Source organism: Schistocerca serialis, chromosome 1 (genome assembly GCF_023864345.2).
Source record: "Schistocerca serialis cubense isolate TAMUIC-IGC-003099 chromosome 1, iqSchSeri2.2, whole genome shotgun sequence".
Lineage (NCBI taxonomy): Eukaryota > Metazoa > Arthropoda > Insecta > Orthoptera > Acrididae > Schistocerca > Schistocerca serialis.
This window is the reverse complement of record NC_064638.1, coordinates 1153521340-1153537836: the sequence shown is the minus strand read 5'-3', so window position 1 is coordinate 1153537836 and position 16497 is coordinate 1153521340. Positions and strand designations below refer to the sequence as shown.

Here is a 16497-nt window from a genome sequence, read left to right as displayed (position 1 = left end):
CAAACACACACACACACACACACCCATGCCCGAGGGAGGACTCGAACCTCTGGCTCAAAACTACCAAAAAATGAGTGCAATGTTTTTTACAAAAACTCCATCAGCACAGGCAGGCTTTCTCCCTTAACTTTAAATAGGAGAATTAAAGTAGCAGTAAGTACCAGGCTATTATTTTGTAGATATGTATAGCAAACAATAAAATATTTTTGTGTGTTTTTATTAAACGTTACATATACTGAAGAACTTCATTTAACAGATTTCCTGTGAGCAGTAAACGTGGTTCTTTACATGTTAACTGACAAATAAATACAGATTGAAAGCAATAAACCCTGTACATTGCTCATCAAAGTAGAAATGCAAGTATAAAAAATTCAAAAATAAGTTTTTGTAAGAGATCTCACTACACATGTTTAAAAGACACGTTCGCCACAGTCTGATTAATAGCTGTGTTACACTTCACACAATGTATTCTGATGTAATAAATTAACACACATCAATAGGAACTCATTCCAAATTAAAACGTGTCAGAAAATATTTGTAACACAAAAATCCACTTCACAGGTCGCTTAAATCTACCAAATCTTCATCACCTTCAACGTTTACATTATCAACGGTGGACGTATTTTGCTTCATTTTCACTTCAGTATCTGATCCATCATCTTCCACATCTTCAGGCAATGGGAAATGGAGCTTTGACCAAGATCCTGGGCCTCCTTTGTACAACTTTATTTCACATTTTGTAGGCATCATACTAACAGAACTCCTGGACACATTGACTACCTGAAATGTTAATTTACCTTGTTAAAGCATGGACAAGTGTTGGGTACCATTAACATGCACAACAAAAAAAGGTCTAATGCTTGAAGTTAAGATGATGATGAAGCATGGACAAATCAGTAGTTTCTAAGTAGTTCCAAGTAAGATGCAATAATGGAGAATTAAGATTAACAGAAACTTCTGCTTAAGTTGCCTTTCATATGCATATGACGCCACACTACCCACGAAGAATGAAGATGACTAGCAAAGGGAAATATATTTACTGAATAATATATGTGAAGAGTACAATTTGATGAACTCAGAAAAAAGACAAAATCAATGGCTTTTAAAAGGAACATCCTGTTAAGGCGAAAACTGTGATTAACAATAAAACAGGTCAAAAATTTCAACTATTTGTGTGTGGAGACTCACTACAATATGAGTGTTTACACTGCTAAGATTATTGATGTTCTACATGGTCCTTCAGTGTTTCACAGTTGTCGTATTGTTTCTGCATTGATTGTGGTTGATATTTAAGTTGGTGAAGCGTGGCAAACTGTCACTATTGTTTGTGTTGATTCTGCATTATTTTCACTAGCCCCTAGTTTGGAAAGTTTTAAACCCCAAGATCTGACTGGAAATCAAACTTCTATGGTCACACAATATGAAGTTTCGACAAGGACTGATACTTCAGATGACTTTTTTTCACTGTTAAATCTATGTGTGTTCATACTTGTCACGTTTGTTTTTCTTAAAGGTTGCGGTATTTCAAAGATATTCAAATTTGTTGCTGATATGACTGCATATAATATTATTTAATCAGTCTCTGGCAGCTGAAGCCAGACTACAAGCAGCTGCACATGATGGGAGCGGCAAACGGGTAGGGGTAAGGAGGGGGCTGGGGTGGGGGTGGGAAGGATAGCAGGGTAGGTGTAGGGGACAGTAAAGTGCTGTTAGTGGAACAGATCAGGGACGAGGTGGAAAGAGGGTAGGGCAGGCTAGGTGCAGTCAAGAGGTTAGGCGGAGGGTGGGAGGGGACAGGAAGGATTGTGGAAAAGGAGATAAGTAAAAAAGACTGGGTGCATTGGTGGAATAGTGGGTGGTGCAGTGCTGGAATGGGAACAGGGAAGGGGCTAGATGGGTAAGGTCAATGACTAATGAAGGTTAATGCCAGGAAGATTACGGGGATGTAAGATATATTGCAGGGGAGTTTCACCAGTACCATTCAGAAAAGCTGGTGTTATTGGGAAGGATCCAGATGGCACAGGCTGTGAAGCAGTCAAGGTATAGGGCTGTGAAGCAGTCATTGAAATGAATAATGCCCACCTCTGTAAGACCCCACCGTCCAATAGGCACTGCTCGTGCACGGTTGTTTACATCTTTGGGCGGGTTTAGTGACACCTCTGAACAGTCAAAGGGACTGTGTCTGTGATACAATATCCACAGTCAACGTCTACCTTCAGGAGTTGTCGGAACTGGGGTGATGCAAAATTTTTTTTGATGTGTGTAGTTCATACCAAGATACTGTTTGCTGAAATTTTCTTTATTTTTGTGTTACAATAAAAATGTCACTCATTAAAGACTGAAACCACATGTTCACTGCTAACTAAATGAGGGTAGGAACTTAGCATGACAACCCATGTTATCAATTTCGATCTAAATAACTGCTAGGCTTTTTGGATAGATTCCAGATAGCATTTTATAGAGTTGTCTAGCATACATGCACAGAACAGTATCAGTATGGATGTATATCATTTCATATTGTACAAGCATACCACTCATGTAGTAAAAGCAGTATGGGCTTTAATGACTGAGCCGTCACGTTTCCGATGAATAAAAAATCTAACCATCTACTTCCATTATATGCAGTGTAAACTGGAAAAAAAGGGCTTTGCAGTGTTAACTGAACGAAAACCTTTGGGACTTATTTAAGTGTTCAATAACAGTTAACAACAGTTTGAACGAAAACCTTCGGGACTTATTTTAGTGTTCAATAATAGTTAACAACAATCACTACAACAAAAAATATTGAATCAATAGCAAATATAATACAAAGTAATAACGGACTTTTACACATTTAAGTTTGAAATATGCACTCACCCCTTTCAATTCAATATCTAAATCAAATGCATTATCTTCTTCTGGAAAATACAAATGGATTCTAAGACGGATCGGATTTAGCTCTACTGTAGACATCTTTGGATCATATTTCTTGGCAAATATGGATACAACAACATAATTCGAAGTTTGATGCCAGTCATATCGACATTTAACTTTTTTGTTGTTGCTTTTCTGTAAAACAAAAAGATAAAACTGTCATAAGTAAACTGTAATTCTCTTTAGCTTCATACTCAAGCACTAAACAAATGTTTGTAATCATTGTACACATTGTCATGAAGTTCCAGTAACTTTATTTACATTTGTATGTACTATCAGACAACAACTATAACAACTGCATGAAATAGCACAGGTTGCTACTCGCCACACTGAGGACGCATTGAAGGGTAGACATGTACGCCAAAAGAAGACCATTAGATATTATAGGCTGTCTGATGAAGTAATTCTTCAGATACACACACACACACACACACACACACACACACACACACACACACAGGCAGACATGTAGTCACTGTTGCCTCAGGGCGCTAGGCCTGGCTGCATTTTCTGTCATCTGAACTAGCGAGATGAGAACAGTATACAAGATGCTACAATACTTAAAAATGCAGCTTTTAAAGACAGAATGAATCTTTCATTCTGCAGTGATGCGTGAACTGTTTTAAAATTTCTAACAGATTAGACCTCAACCTAAAAACTGCGCCTTTCGCAGGCAATGCTGTTACCATATGATCACTGCCCATCACAAGCAGGGTTCCAGGTTCCAGATCCAACCTGGCACGCGGTTTTGATCTAGCAAATCATTCCAGGTTCTGAAGAGTACGAACAGTGCAAATTTCAGTACGAGGTGCAATTCAAAATTTGCGGGACTGGTGTTGCCATCTGTTGAAATCCTTACCTTTGGACTAACGGTTACCATCACCCTCGAAGTAGTTCCCATCCACACGTACACACCGGTCCCAGCACTTCTGCCACAGGCCAAATGTTTTCTGGAAATCCTGTGTTTATCACCGCCAGTGATGCTTCTTGAATCCTTTCTAGAGTGTCAAACTGACGGCCTTTCAACTTCAGTTTCAGTTTTGGGCATAGCGCTAAGTCGCAAGGTGCCAAATCTAGCGAGTACAGTGGGTGGGGTACAGCTGCCATGTTGTTTTTTACCAAAAAGGTCCTGGTGAGCAAGGACGTGTGACAGGGCGCGTTGTCGTGATGCAGCAGCCAGTTCCCTTGACGCCAAAGTTTGGGCCGTCGTCACCGCATGTTTTCACGGAGCCGTTGTAAAACATCACAGTAGAACGTGGAATTCACTTTTTGGTTGGGTGGTACGAATTCTTTGTGCACAATTTCCTTGGTATCAAAGAAAACGATGATCATGCTCTTCAATTGTCTTGCTTTTTTGGGTCTTGGAGGGCCCAGGCTCTTCCACTGGAACGATTGTTGCTTTGTCTCTTGGTCATAACCATATATCCAGCTCTCATCGCCGGTGATAACCCATCACACGAAGGTTGGATCATCAGATGCGGTCTGACACACTGTTCTGTTCGCGAATCCATCATAAAATCGCCACATGCCAAACACAAAGTATTATGGAAATCACTGTGGACATGCAACATGTCCTCCCAGCTGAATGCCACTCTGAAACTGACTCATCAGATATGCAGCTCTTGCCAGCTAGTGGTGCAAAGATCTACTACTATTACTTTCCAGATGGCAGCACCAGTCCTGAAAATTTTGGATTCCACCTCGTATGTGGATGTGCACTGTAACTGGGGGGGGGGGGGGGGGGGGGGAATAAAAAAAATCCCTTTCTATAATCTCCCATTTGAAATTGTGAACTTCAACTTCTTGCAAAGCACATCAGCATAAAATACACTGGTTACTGCTGACCCCTTTTCCAGGTAACATTTCAGAATTAGCTTGTCAGTAGACATCACTTTCCTAGAACTGGGTGGACTCCAGAATTTCTTTTTGGCTGGAAATTTAGGGTGTTTCTAATCCATGTTATGGTGTCTGTTCTCTGACACGAAATGATGAACCCAAGTTTCATTTCCAGTAATATTTCTTTTTGAAAAGTGTCACTTTTGTTAGCACAATGGTCCAGTGACACCGACAGATTTCCAAATGATTGCTCGTGCTCTGCACTGTGTTGTTTTGCGAGGCATCTTACGAACAGTTTATAAAAGTTGATCCTGCTACTGATGTTTCATATGCCAAAACATGACTTAACACATAGATGCTTTGCCACTTCACCAATCTACTAAAGAGACTGCCTACACAGTGCTTGTCTGTTCTCGTTTGGAGAACTGCTTTGCAGTGTGGAATCCTTACCAGATAGGATCAACAGAGTACATTTAGAAAGTTAAAAGAAGGGCAGTATGACTTGTATTATTGAGAAATAAGGGAGAGTGTATCATGGGCATGATAAAGAATTTAGGGTGGAAATCATTAAAACAAATGTGCTTTTTGTTGTAGCAGGATCTTCTCATGAAAATTTCCATCACCAATTTTCTCCTCTGAATCCAAAAATATATTGTTGACACTGACCTACATAGGGAAACAGGATCATCATTATAAAATATGGGAAATCAGAGCTCACACAGAAAGATATGAGTGTCTATGTTTTCCGCATGCTGTTCAAGAGTAAGTAATAGAGAATTAGTGTGAAGGTGGTTGCTCAGTTAGTTATCTACTCTGACAGCGTCTCTGTGCGATTACCAACTTAACCATATGCCTCCCAATGACTGAATGCCTATGCTTTCATGCTTTCAGAAAATACAATTTTCATTTTATCACTCTTTTGACTCCTGTAGAGGATGCAGCGCATGCTGCACTCCCACCCCCACCCCCCTCCCACCTATTTACACATTTTCCTGTATCATCTCAGCAGCACTCTTATTCTGATATCTGATAGTCTGCCTGGGGGGTATTGTCCAGGTTACTGTTGGTGCTTACACAGCAGTTCACATTTTGCTTTTTGTGCAAATGTCCAGTGTTTTCAGTGTTACCAAAATCTAAAAAACGTAAGTTGCAGTTGTTTTGCTTTCATTCTTTTTAGATCATGAATTTTAGCAGTATAGCTTTGCTTCTCCTGAAGTGCTACGTTCACTTAATTTAACCTATTATTGCTGTATGCCCATGTCAGTCACAGATGGCTTGGGTCAGTACAGCCATTCTTATTATTAAAGAGAACAGCACAGTGGTTAAAGATAGGGACTGTGTTGCTTTTGTGTGGATGCTACATAAATTGGTGGCTGCCAAGAAACAGCTAAAAGCTACACTGGTCACAGTCAACTGTATTTATGCTGCTATCCTTGGCTGGATCTTGATAGTTCCACCTACAGTGAAAGTTGTGGTAAGTCTGGTGCCTCTGAAATCCTTGACAACACTGTGCCTGCTGCTATGAGTAACTTGGTCAGTTCATTGTCTCCAGAGAGTGAATGGAGGGCTGTGTTGGTTTTACAAATCTTGAAGAGAATGGAAAGTAGGTAAGACTTGCACTACATAACACAAACAGTTATCTTGGCAGCACAATTCTCTACTGGCTCAATGATGGTTTACTTGTTGTAACCTAAGAAATGAGTAATATAGTCACATTATTCACACAGATCATTAATCCTTGCACATCAGAAAGAGACAATAATGATTTTGTGGTATTATTTAAAATGCAGGAGACTCTGTGGTAGGATCACAAAATTATTCCCACTTATTAATGCCAATTATGTCCAAATGGCACTGGAAACAGAAACCTAGCTGAAACCAGTTTGAATGCAAGAAAATCTTAAATGCCAACTGGAAAAATTTGCAAGAATACATCAGGTGTTAATAGAGGAGAGGTATTTATCGCCATAAAAACAGTAAAATATCTATTAACTTAAATAAGTACAGCTGTGTTCAATTCAAAAGTTCGTTTGAACACCACAGTATATAACTAGCCATGGCCCTGTTCAAGGTTGTATCCATTTGTCTGCCTCCATCTTTCGAAACTGACTAACCCAGTCAGTTCTGGAGCTGTATAGCAGACAGCTTCATGGAAAAGCTGGGTAATACTACAGGTAAATTTTCTGATCATGCTCGCCCGCTACACGATAAGAGAATGAAGTAGTTAAAAAGTCTGCCAGGGACAAAGATTAGTGGAAAATTGTTCTGAGCATCTTTTCTGAAAATTACCTTTAGAAGGTATTTTGAATACTGACCCCTGAAAGCAAGGTTTTAGATAGGCTAGTAATGACTGCAACTGAACTTTTCAATTAAGTCCTCGTAGTAAACGCAGTCACTGACCATAAGACTGTTGTAGCATCAGTAACTATAGGTGCTTAAATAGATGCTAAAAAAACTTAGGAAAATATTTTTACTTACCAAGTGTGTCAGGAAACAGATTGGAGATTACCTGAGGAGATAACATCAAACGGTAATCTTTTGGTGCAAATATGTAGGGTGAAACTGTTGTGTAACACACTACTATCAACTCATCACTGGATGCAGTAACAGTTGTAAGATATCTGTGAGTAGCAATCCAGAGACTTAAATTACAATGAGAACATGAAACTAGTTGTACAAAAAGCAGATACTAGTCAGAGATTTGTTGGAAAAATCCTAAAAAAAGTGTAATTCACTGGTGAACAAGGTAGCTTAAAAAAATTGTTCACCTGATTCATCAGCCTGGGATCCTTGCCACATTGGCGTAATACAGGAGATAAGTATATCTGAATAAGTGTGGCATATTTCGTCAAGCATTCAGATAGTAAGCAAGAGAGCATTATAGAGAGGCCCATCAAATTTCCTTTCATGTTAAAAAGAGAGGTTTTGGCATCACACACAGATTTTCTGTCAAAATTCCCAAGATTGAACCTTCAAGGAAGATTAATATAACATGAAGTACGAATACTTGTCTGAAGAAAAATAAAGGTCTTTCCTGACTCGGGAAAACAGAAAAATCAGCAGCAGCACAACACACTCTTCAGTCAGGAAACCACGAAATAAAGTTTTCCAAACAAAATATTTTATCCACAACAAATAACTAACTATTATCCAAGGCTACACACAGTAAAGCCATCAAAATATATAAATATGGGGATAATTTCAACAGAAAAGAAGAAGCCATGAGGCTCAGTGATATATGAACAGTGACTGCAGACTCCATAGATATGTTTTATCTTTGATATACAGTTTGATAGCTAATTTTTATCTCTGATGAGGATTATCTCCGTCGATCACATGTAAACTTCTACCATGTCCCTTTTTTTTACAGTATTTATGTTGCTCTATGATGTCCAACCTGTCAATCGGTGTGATATAGTAAAACCAAGAGCACATCTGAAGATGTCCAATGCAGCCCAGTACAAAATGCCAAGAAGAAAAGAGTTTCATGGACCATGACCAAGAAAATTCAAAAGCAGCTAAGACAGCCAGTCGTGAAAGCCTTCATTGTATAAAACACAGAATTCTAGGACAAGAGAATCAAAAATAGAAGTTAAACAATTACATGGAACAAGATGTAGATCCAAGGACCCTATTCGTGTTCTCCTTCTTTTTAATGACATTAGATGTATTTTTCGACCTCAGAATCCTAGTGGCTTGTACTTCCTTTAACTACTTTATGCTTTACTTTTTTATTTTCCTCTTGGGATTTTCACATTCTGAGCCAATATTCACAGTGAAACAACATCCCATAGTGTTTCTGCCGGCCTTAAAATGGTCTATTTAGTAATTTCATCCTTCTTATTTCGTATGACAAAAATAGGCCATGTTATTTAACAAAATAAAAATTCCGATGTGATCAAAACGAAAAGTTTACTATCATTGTGCACAAGCCTTGAAATACGGCAGCGAGACCTGTACTTCTAGAGAAAAAACCGAGAGTTGGTCCTTGAGCAATAGAGATACGAGTAGTTGGAATTACTGTAAGATATAGGAAAACAAACAAATGGATCATGTAACATATTGGGATGGTAGATGTAATTATAAATGGAGGTAGATACAACGCACAGTTGTACAAAAGGATGGTAAAGGAAGTTATTTGCTGAGAAACGAGAAGACTAAGCATTCTATTGGAAGATGAGTAGATGCCATTAAAAATAAGCAGGAGTAACATGATGTTTACTGCTGAAGAGTTTTAATACATGGAACAATTGGGGAGGGAAGGGGGAGGGTTACCTTTATCTGGTTTGGATGTCAAGAGTATATGATGATAATTTATACATAAAGTGTCACAGAAGGGATGTAATACTAAATAATAAAGTGTTGTGCAAAACTTAAAGACAAAAGTAACTTTCACATAATGTCTCACAGCAAAATAACATAGCTTAATGAAACTCGGACTATACATAGAAAGAGCTGCTACAGTGTAGTACAGGAGGTACCTTAAAGAACTTGTAATGAGATGAATACAAATGACACTTGTATTCAAAGACAATAATTACACTGAACTCACCACGATTTATTATGGTCCCCTGGACAGTACAAAAGGCGAGACATGGTTCTTAATAGGGCGTCTCATCACCACACGTGGCAGTACACACACTGCAATCTGCTTCCATGCTGGCCACAACTTTGGTAAGGAGTTCTTGTGGTAGGGCATTCCATTCCTCCAACAGTGTGGTTGGTAACTGATTGATGGTCATTGGTGCACATAGTTGCGTTACAATATGTCTCCCCAACACATCCGACAGGTGCTCAATAGGACTGAAGTTGGCAGAATGGGTAGGTCAGTCCATTTGACAAATAATCTCTCGTTCCAAGAGATTCTCGACCTACAATATTTGATGCAGTCGTGCACTGACATCATAAAACTGAAGTCAGGGCTGAATTCACCCCTGAAAAGACACACATGGGGAAGTACGAGGTGCATTCAAGTTCTAAGGCCTCCGATTTTTTTTTCTCCGGACTGGAAGGAGATAGAAACATGCGCATTGTTTTAAAATGAGGCCGCGTTCATTGTCAATACGTCCCAGAGATGGCAGCACCGTACGACAGATGAAATTTTACCACCAGTGGCGAGAATGAGAACTGTTTTAAATACTTAAAATGGCGATGTTTTCCTTACTTGAACAGCGTGCAATCATTCGTTTTCTGAATTTGCGTGGTGTGGAACCAATTGAAATTCACTGACAGTTGAAGGAGACATGTGGTGATGGAGTTATGGATGTGTCGAAAGTGCGTTCATGGGTGCGACAGTTTAATGAAGGCAGAACATCGTGTGACAACAAACAGAAACAACCTCGGGCTCGCACAAGCCGGTCTGACAACATGATCGAGAAAGTGGAGAGAATTGTTTTGGGGGATTGCCGAATGACTGTTCAACAGATCGCCTCCAGAGTTGGCATTTACGTGGGTTCTGTGCACACAATCCTGCATGACGACGTGAAACTGCGAAAATTGTCATCCAGGTGGGTGCCACGAATGCTGACGGACGACCACATGGCTGCCTGTGTGGCATGTTGCCAAGCAATGTTGACGCGCAACGACAGCATGAATGGGACTTTCTTTTCGTTGGTTGTGACAATGGATGAGACGTGGATGCCATTTTTCAATCCAGAAACAAAGCGCCAGTCAGCTCAATGGAAGCACACAGATTCACCGCCACCAAAAAAATTTCGGGTAACCGCCAGTGCTGAAAAAATGATGGTGTCTATGTTCTGGGAGAGCGAGGGCGTAATCCTTACCCATTGCGTTCCAAAGGGCACTACGGTAACAGGTGCATCCTACGAAGATGTTTTGAAGAACAAATTCCTTCCTGCACTGCAACAAAAACGTCCGGGAAGGGCTGCGCGTGTGCTGTTTCACCAAGACAACGCACCCGCACATCGAGCTAACGTTACGCAACAGTTTCTTCGTGATAACAACTTTGAAGTGATTCCTCAAGCTCCCTACTCACCTGACCTGGCTCCTAGTGACTTTTGGCTTTTTCCAACAATGAAAGACACTCTCCGTGGCCGCACATTCACCAGCCGTGTTGCTATTGCCTCAGCAATTTTCCAGTGGTCAAAACAGACTCCTAAAGAAGCCTTCGCCGCTGCCATGAAATCATGGCGTCAGCGTTGTGAAAAATGTGTACGTCTGCAGGGTGATTACGTCGAGAAGTAACGCCAGTTTCATCGATTTCGGGTGAGTGGTTAATTAGAAAAAAAATCGGAGGCCTTAGAACTTGAATGCACCTCGTTTTACGGAATCACAGTAACAGTTACCAATGAGTGTAGTGTGTTAGAAGTTTTGGAGATCAGTATGCCCACATGACATTATGCCTCTCCATACCATAGCACTTGAACCACCAAAATAATCATGTTTGACTATGTTCTTGAGTGCATTATGTGTTCCCATCTCTCACTGTATGAGGATACACCCACAGTCACTAGTGAGATTGAATCTGCTCTCATCCAATAAGACTACGCGGCCCCACTCCTCATTGGTCCAGTCCCTATGCTCTTGGCACCATCGCAAGTGGTGCTGCCTATGTGCAGGCATCTATGGAACACAATGTATTGGTTGTTAAGCACAGAGATCACCCCCAAACAGTCACCATGCCACTTCTTGCAGTCCTGTTACATGCATCTTCAATTGCCCCCACTGTTTGAAGTGGACCCCTTCTTGACTGTTGCATAATGTGGTGTGTGCTGCTGTAGTTGAATAAGGTCGACCAGCGCCTACCCTTTGCACAGCAATGCCTGTGGTTCAGAACGCTCCTCATGAAACAATGCTGTGAACAATACCAAACTCCTGGGGTACACTCATCATACTTTGACTTCTTCTAGTTTCCCTATTATTCTTCCCCATGTAAAGTAATCCGAATGTTGTCTCCAGGCCATGTTGTAATGAAGAACACCACCACAGCGTACAATAACTGCTCACTGACACATACTGTCTTTTTCCCTTTCCTTCAACTGTCTCATGTTGAGGGGCCAGCCCCATTTGGCGCTACAGCCAAGCTAACCTTATGCCGTGTGACATCCGACTTTCTGTGCATGAATGAGAAACTTCTGGTAATACACTCCTGATCTTTCATTCATGTCCGCTGATTAGTTAATATGTTATGTTACTTCAGCCTTAAGTTTTACAGGGCACATACAAGGTATAATACGAAATACATCCAGAACGCAAATTCCATTTCTATTTCTTTCCATGGCAGTGGTTCAATCGTCATTCAGTGCAAGCATGGAGATGCTTTCAGACAAAGAGAATGAGATGACACAATTCTGAGTTCTCTGTGTGTTGTTTATGCTGTACAGCGCTTGTTCAGAATGGCAAAGTTGCCTAAAAATCCTGCTCCTTGTAAGATTAGACTTGTAATTAATTTTCTGAATGCAAAGAACCACTAAAACGGGAACGTTTGTTGACAGATCTGCAAAGCTTGTGGGTCTGACAGTTCAACGATGGACATGATCAAGTGCATAGTGATGAACAAAATGGGAATCCGCATTTGGTTAATGAAGAACTGATTTGTGAAAGTGAAGAATTCATGACGAAAAACAGTTAAGTTTACAGCATCCAGTCTTTCTAAGAACTTTCTAAAAATTTGAGGATCACTATTTAACAAAACTGTTTCTGAAAAACTGAATTTTCGAAAACTGTGTGCTTGCTGGATACCAAAACCTCTTACACAGCAACACAAAAACAGCATCTGGACAGTGCACTTGACTTTTAGATAAATTACAACAAAGATGGTGGTGATTTTCTAACCAAGATAGTGACCAAAGATGAGATTTGTGTCGCTTGTATCCCCCAGTCAAAACGACAACTGATGGAATGGAGACACAGTGTGCCCTTAGCAAAGGCTAGAGCCAAGCAAATCCTGACAACTCGAAAAGTCATACGAACTGTCTTTTGGGATGAACACGGCATTCAGTGCAAATGTTTACTGTGATATGTTCATACACTGCTTTGCGCAATAAAGAATCAACACCGCAGAAAGTTCACAAATGGTAATGTTTTAAATTACTGCATGCTAGACCTCACACTGCAAACAAGATAAGAAAACTATTAGATGCGGTTCACACTGAGATTATACAATATGTGATATGACATGATGCAATAAAGGTCGTGCCACACGACACTTCTCGGTGCAGGTGCGACACTCATGTTGCCACTGGCATGATACAATATGCAATACAATATAACATGAAACACGACTTGCCACGTGACAAGCAACAAGACAGCACGAATCACATTTCTGTTTCAGTTTCAATCATGAGCTCTTCTGAAGAGAACATTATTGTGACTTATCATCATTTAAAGCTCAAAAAAGTGCAAAAGAAAAGAAAGTATTGGGTGCAGCTCATGAGCTCTCCCAATATAGAACACAAATTCTACAGAATGAGTCTACACAGTTTATACTTTCTACACATCTACTATCAGCTAATCTGGCAAAGTAAGAGATAAATATTTGGCTAGCATTTTCTACTGAGAAGCTACTCATTACAATAAGGTAAACTGGTACAAGTGTGTGAGCGGCATTATGAGTGTCACTATGAAAAGTTAATTTTTAGTGAGGCCACCAAATGTGGTACTTCATTCAATGTGATACATATATAAATAATGGCCCCAAATTAATTAAGATAGGATAGTTTTTCTACAACTGCTAAAATCCACAATGTAGTACACGACTCAGTTTGAGGAATATTCAGAAGAAACAACGCTGGATCTGAAGAGAGATCAGTCACCATCTAAAGTGAAGCAGTGACTGACCTCTATGTAGGGGCAGATAATTTATCTTAAAAAAATGGAAGGATGCCACGATGATCTAAAAAATGCTGACATGTCCTTCTAGGCTTCATCCAGCTGCTCATTCAGAAGTAACAAGAACTCTGCTTTCAGAGCTCGTGTACGATTGTCAAGTCTCCTGATACCGGGTAACACTTGAAAAAACATCTGATTAGCATTGTCAGCTGATGAGCCCCCGTGTCTTTTCCTTTCAATAAGCTTTTTCATTTCCAGCTTCGGCTAGTACTGGCAGCATATGAAAAAGAGAAACACGAGGCAACTCTTTGACCATGGCTATTAGCAGACTGAGCATGACATAATTTTCTTGACACCAACATCTCTCCAGCTGTACCACAGGACCACTGGCAAAACAGTGATGGTGTCGTTTTGTGCTTATCTGTACAAAGCATTTTGTGAAGGGCAGTAACATTAAATTTTTCATTTAAGTTTATTAGTTTAATCTACTGCATTTCATGAAAACTGATGAACTATTCTTTGTATCACCTTTATAACCAAACAGACGCTGTCATTTAAATCATCGGTTTAAAGTGATGTGTGTGTTTCCGGGTGCACTTTACAATCTGAAATATTTCTTGGAAAATTAGATCACAATGGGTTCCCCCCCCCCCCCTTTCCCTATACATCCCCTAAGCACGAAAGATGCTGGCAGCTATGGACACACACATTGACACAAAAAAATTTTAAGCCAACTAGGCACACTTGCATCTGTTCAAAACTTTTCAACAAAAATTATTTTGACAGAGCAAATAATGGAGGGTATTGGTTTTGCAGCAGTCTTGTACCAACTAAATTAAATATTCTTTTTCTGAGGACCTTCAGGTAAAGAGGCCCAAGCTTCATAAACCTGTGACTAACAGAGATTCATTAGACAAACGATTTGCTGAAACTTCTCATGATTCTTGTAAGCGTGGATATTTATAAGGGAAGATTGGAAAGTAACGCACAATAATTTTACTACAAAAGAAGAAGAAGAAGAAGAAGTGTAGGCCGGCCAGGAGTTTCTCCATGGGACTAAACAGATGAAAATCCAATGGTACAGGGTCCAGCATGCACAGTGGACGCTGGAGAGCTTCCCACCCAAATTTCACTGGCCCTTGTGGTTTCCTGTCATGTTCTTAGGCACCCAGTCAGCACTAACTTTACGAAATTTCAACATGTCATGATTAATATTGTACATTGTACCATAGGAAATGTCAAACTGCAGCAATAAGGTTCACACTTGCTAGCACCAGTTGTCCAAAATTGCTGCCTTAATGGCTCCAACATTCTGAGGGGTTGCAGCTGTTACCAGCTGCCCAGAGTGTGGCAAATCACTTAGGTTCACAGCCCTCTTGGAAGAATACCTACCACCTGAAGACATTGCTATGCTCCATACAGAAGTCCCTATACATGCCACTCATATCCCTGTGAATTTCACTCAGTTTATGTCCTTTGGCCTACAAACATCCAACTACACTTCACTGCTCTGTCTTAACGACAGTAACAAGTGCTTCGTAGTTCAGGCTTCTCTCACTAGAGCAGCAATAGCTGTAAAAACGTAACTGCAGCAATGTAGTTTTTGAAGTAATATTGTTGAATGAAATGATAATTAAATGGACATCCTAGCTGCAAAGAGGCGTTGATATACTTCATTGGGGACATTTTGAAAAAAATGTGTGCTTCAACAGGGACTCGAACCCGGGATCTCCTGCTTACATGGCAGACACTCCACCCATCTGAGCCACCGAGGGCACAGAGGATAGTGCGCCTGCAGGGACTTATCCCTTGCACGCTCCCCGTGAGACCCACATTCTCAACATGTACACACCACTACATTCGTAGTGCGCCTAATAGATCTTTGCCCATCATACTCATTACTCAAGGCAGATTAATCTACCAAGTCCCGTAAGAGTTTGGGCACAGCATGTGGGTTCGCACAAGAAGGTCAATGGCCGGGAAGCCATATTTTAACTATATATGAAGGTAGTATCTGTTCCCGAAAGAACAGTTATCGTTGATGACCATGCAGCTTTTGCTGGAATGAAATGATAATTAAATGGACACCCTAGCTGCAAAGAGGTGTTGATATACTTCATTGGGGACATGTTGAAAAAATGTGTGCCCCGACCGGGACTCGAATCCGGGATCTCCTGCTTACATGGCAGACGCTCTACCGATCTGAGCCACCGAGGGCACAGAAGATAGTGCGCCTGCAGGGACTTATCCCTTGCATGCTCCCCGTGGGACCCACATTCTCAACATGTTCACACCACTACATTCATAGTGCGCCTAATAGATGTAGTGGTGTGGACATGCTTAGAATGTGGGTCTCACGGGGAGCATGCAAGGGATAAGTCCCTGCAGGCGCACTATCTTCTGTGCCCTCGGTGGCTCAGATGGGTGGAGCGTCTGCCATATAAGCAGGAGATCCCGGGTTCGAGTCCCGGTCGGGGCACACATTTTTTCAACATGTCCCCAATGAAGTATATCAATACCTCTTTGCAGCTAGGGTGTCAATTTAATTATCATTTCATTCTAGCGAAAGCTGCATGGTCATCAACGGTAACTGTTCTTTCGGGAACAGATACTACCTTCATATACAATATTGTTGAAATGTGTTTTAGACTAAGTGTAGAAATCCTGTGACAATGGAAACTCCAGGTTGGAATATCAACAGTATTAGGAAAAGGGTAGATTGCCACTCACTGTAAAGATGAACCGTTGAGGTGCAGACAGAAACAATAAAGAGACTGTTACTAGAACATTCTTTTCTTTTTGCCTGTCTGCAACTCAATGGGTCATCTTTACAGGAGTAGCAATCTATCCTTTTACTAACACTGAGAAAATCTTTCATATACATTTTTGTTTAGTCGACTGGTGCAGCAGAAAAATAGTTGGCTTTGTTTTCATTTCCTATTCTTAGATTTTGAAGCG

General features: G+C 40.5%; 1 protein-coding gene and 1 non-coding gene across 2 annotated transcripts in view; one reads left to right on the top strand and one right to left on the bottom strand.

The window, feature by feature from the left end:
• Positions 1-201: 201 nt before the first annotated feature.
• Positions 202-16497, bottom strand: part of LOC126417873 (cysteine and histidine-rich domain-containing protein morgana) — a 66539-nt gene continuing 50243 nt past the window's right edge. Inside the window, exons 6-7 of the mRNA XM_050085151.1 lie at positions 2857-3048; positions 202-780 (exon numbers count right to left, since the gene is read on the bottom strand). Of these exons, the coding sequence (XP_049941108.1) occupies positions 556-780; positions 2857-3048 (417 nt within the window). The 3' untranslated portion in view covers positions 202-555. The remainder of the gene's footprint in view (positions 781-2856; positions 3049-16497) is intronic.
• Trnai-uau (transfer RNA isoleucine (anticodon UAU)) lies at positions 15944-16018 on the top strand. The gene has a single exon. It is a non-coding gene; the product is annotated as a tRNA-Ile (tRNA).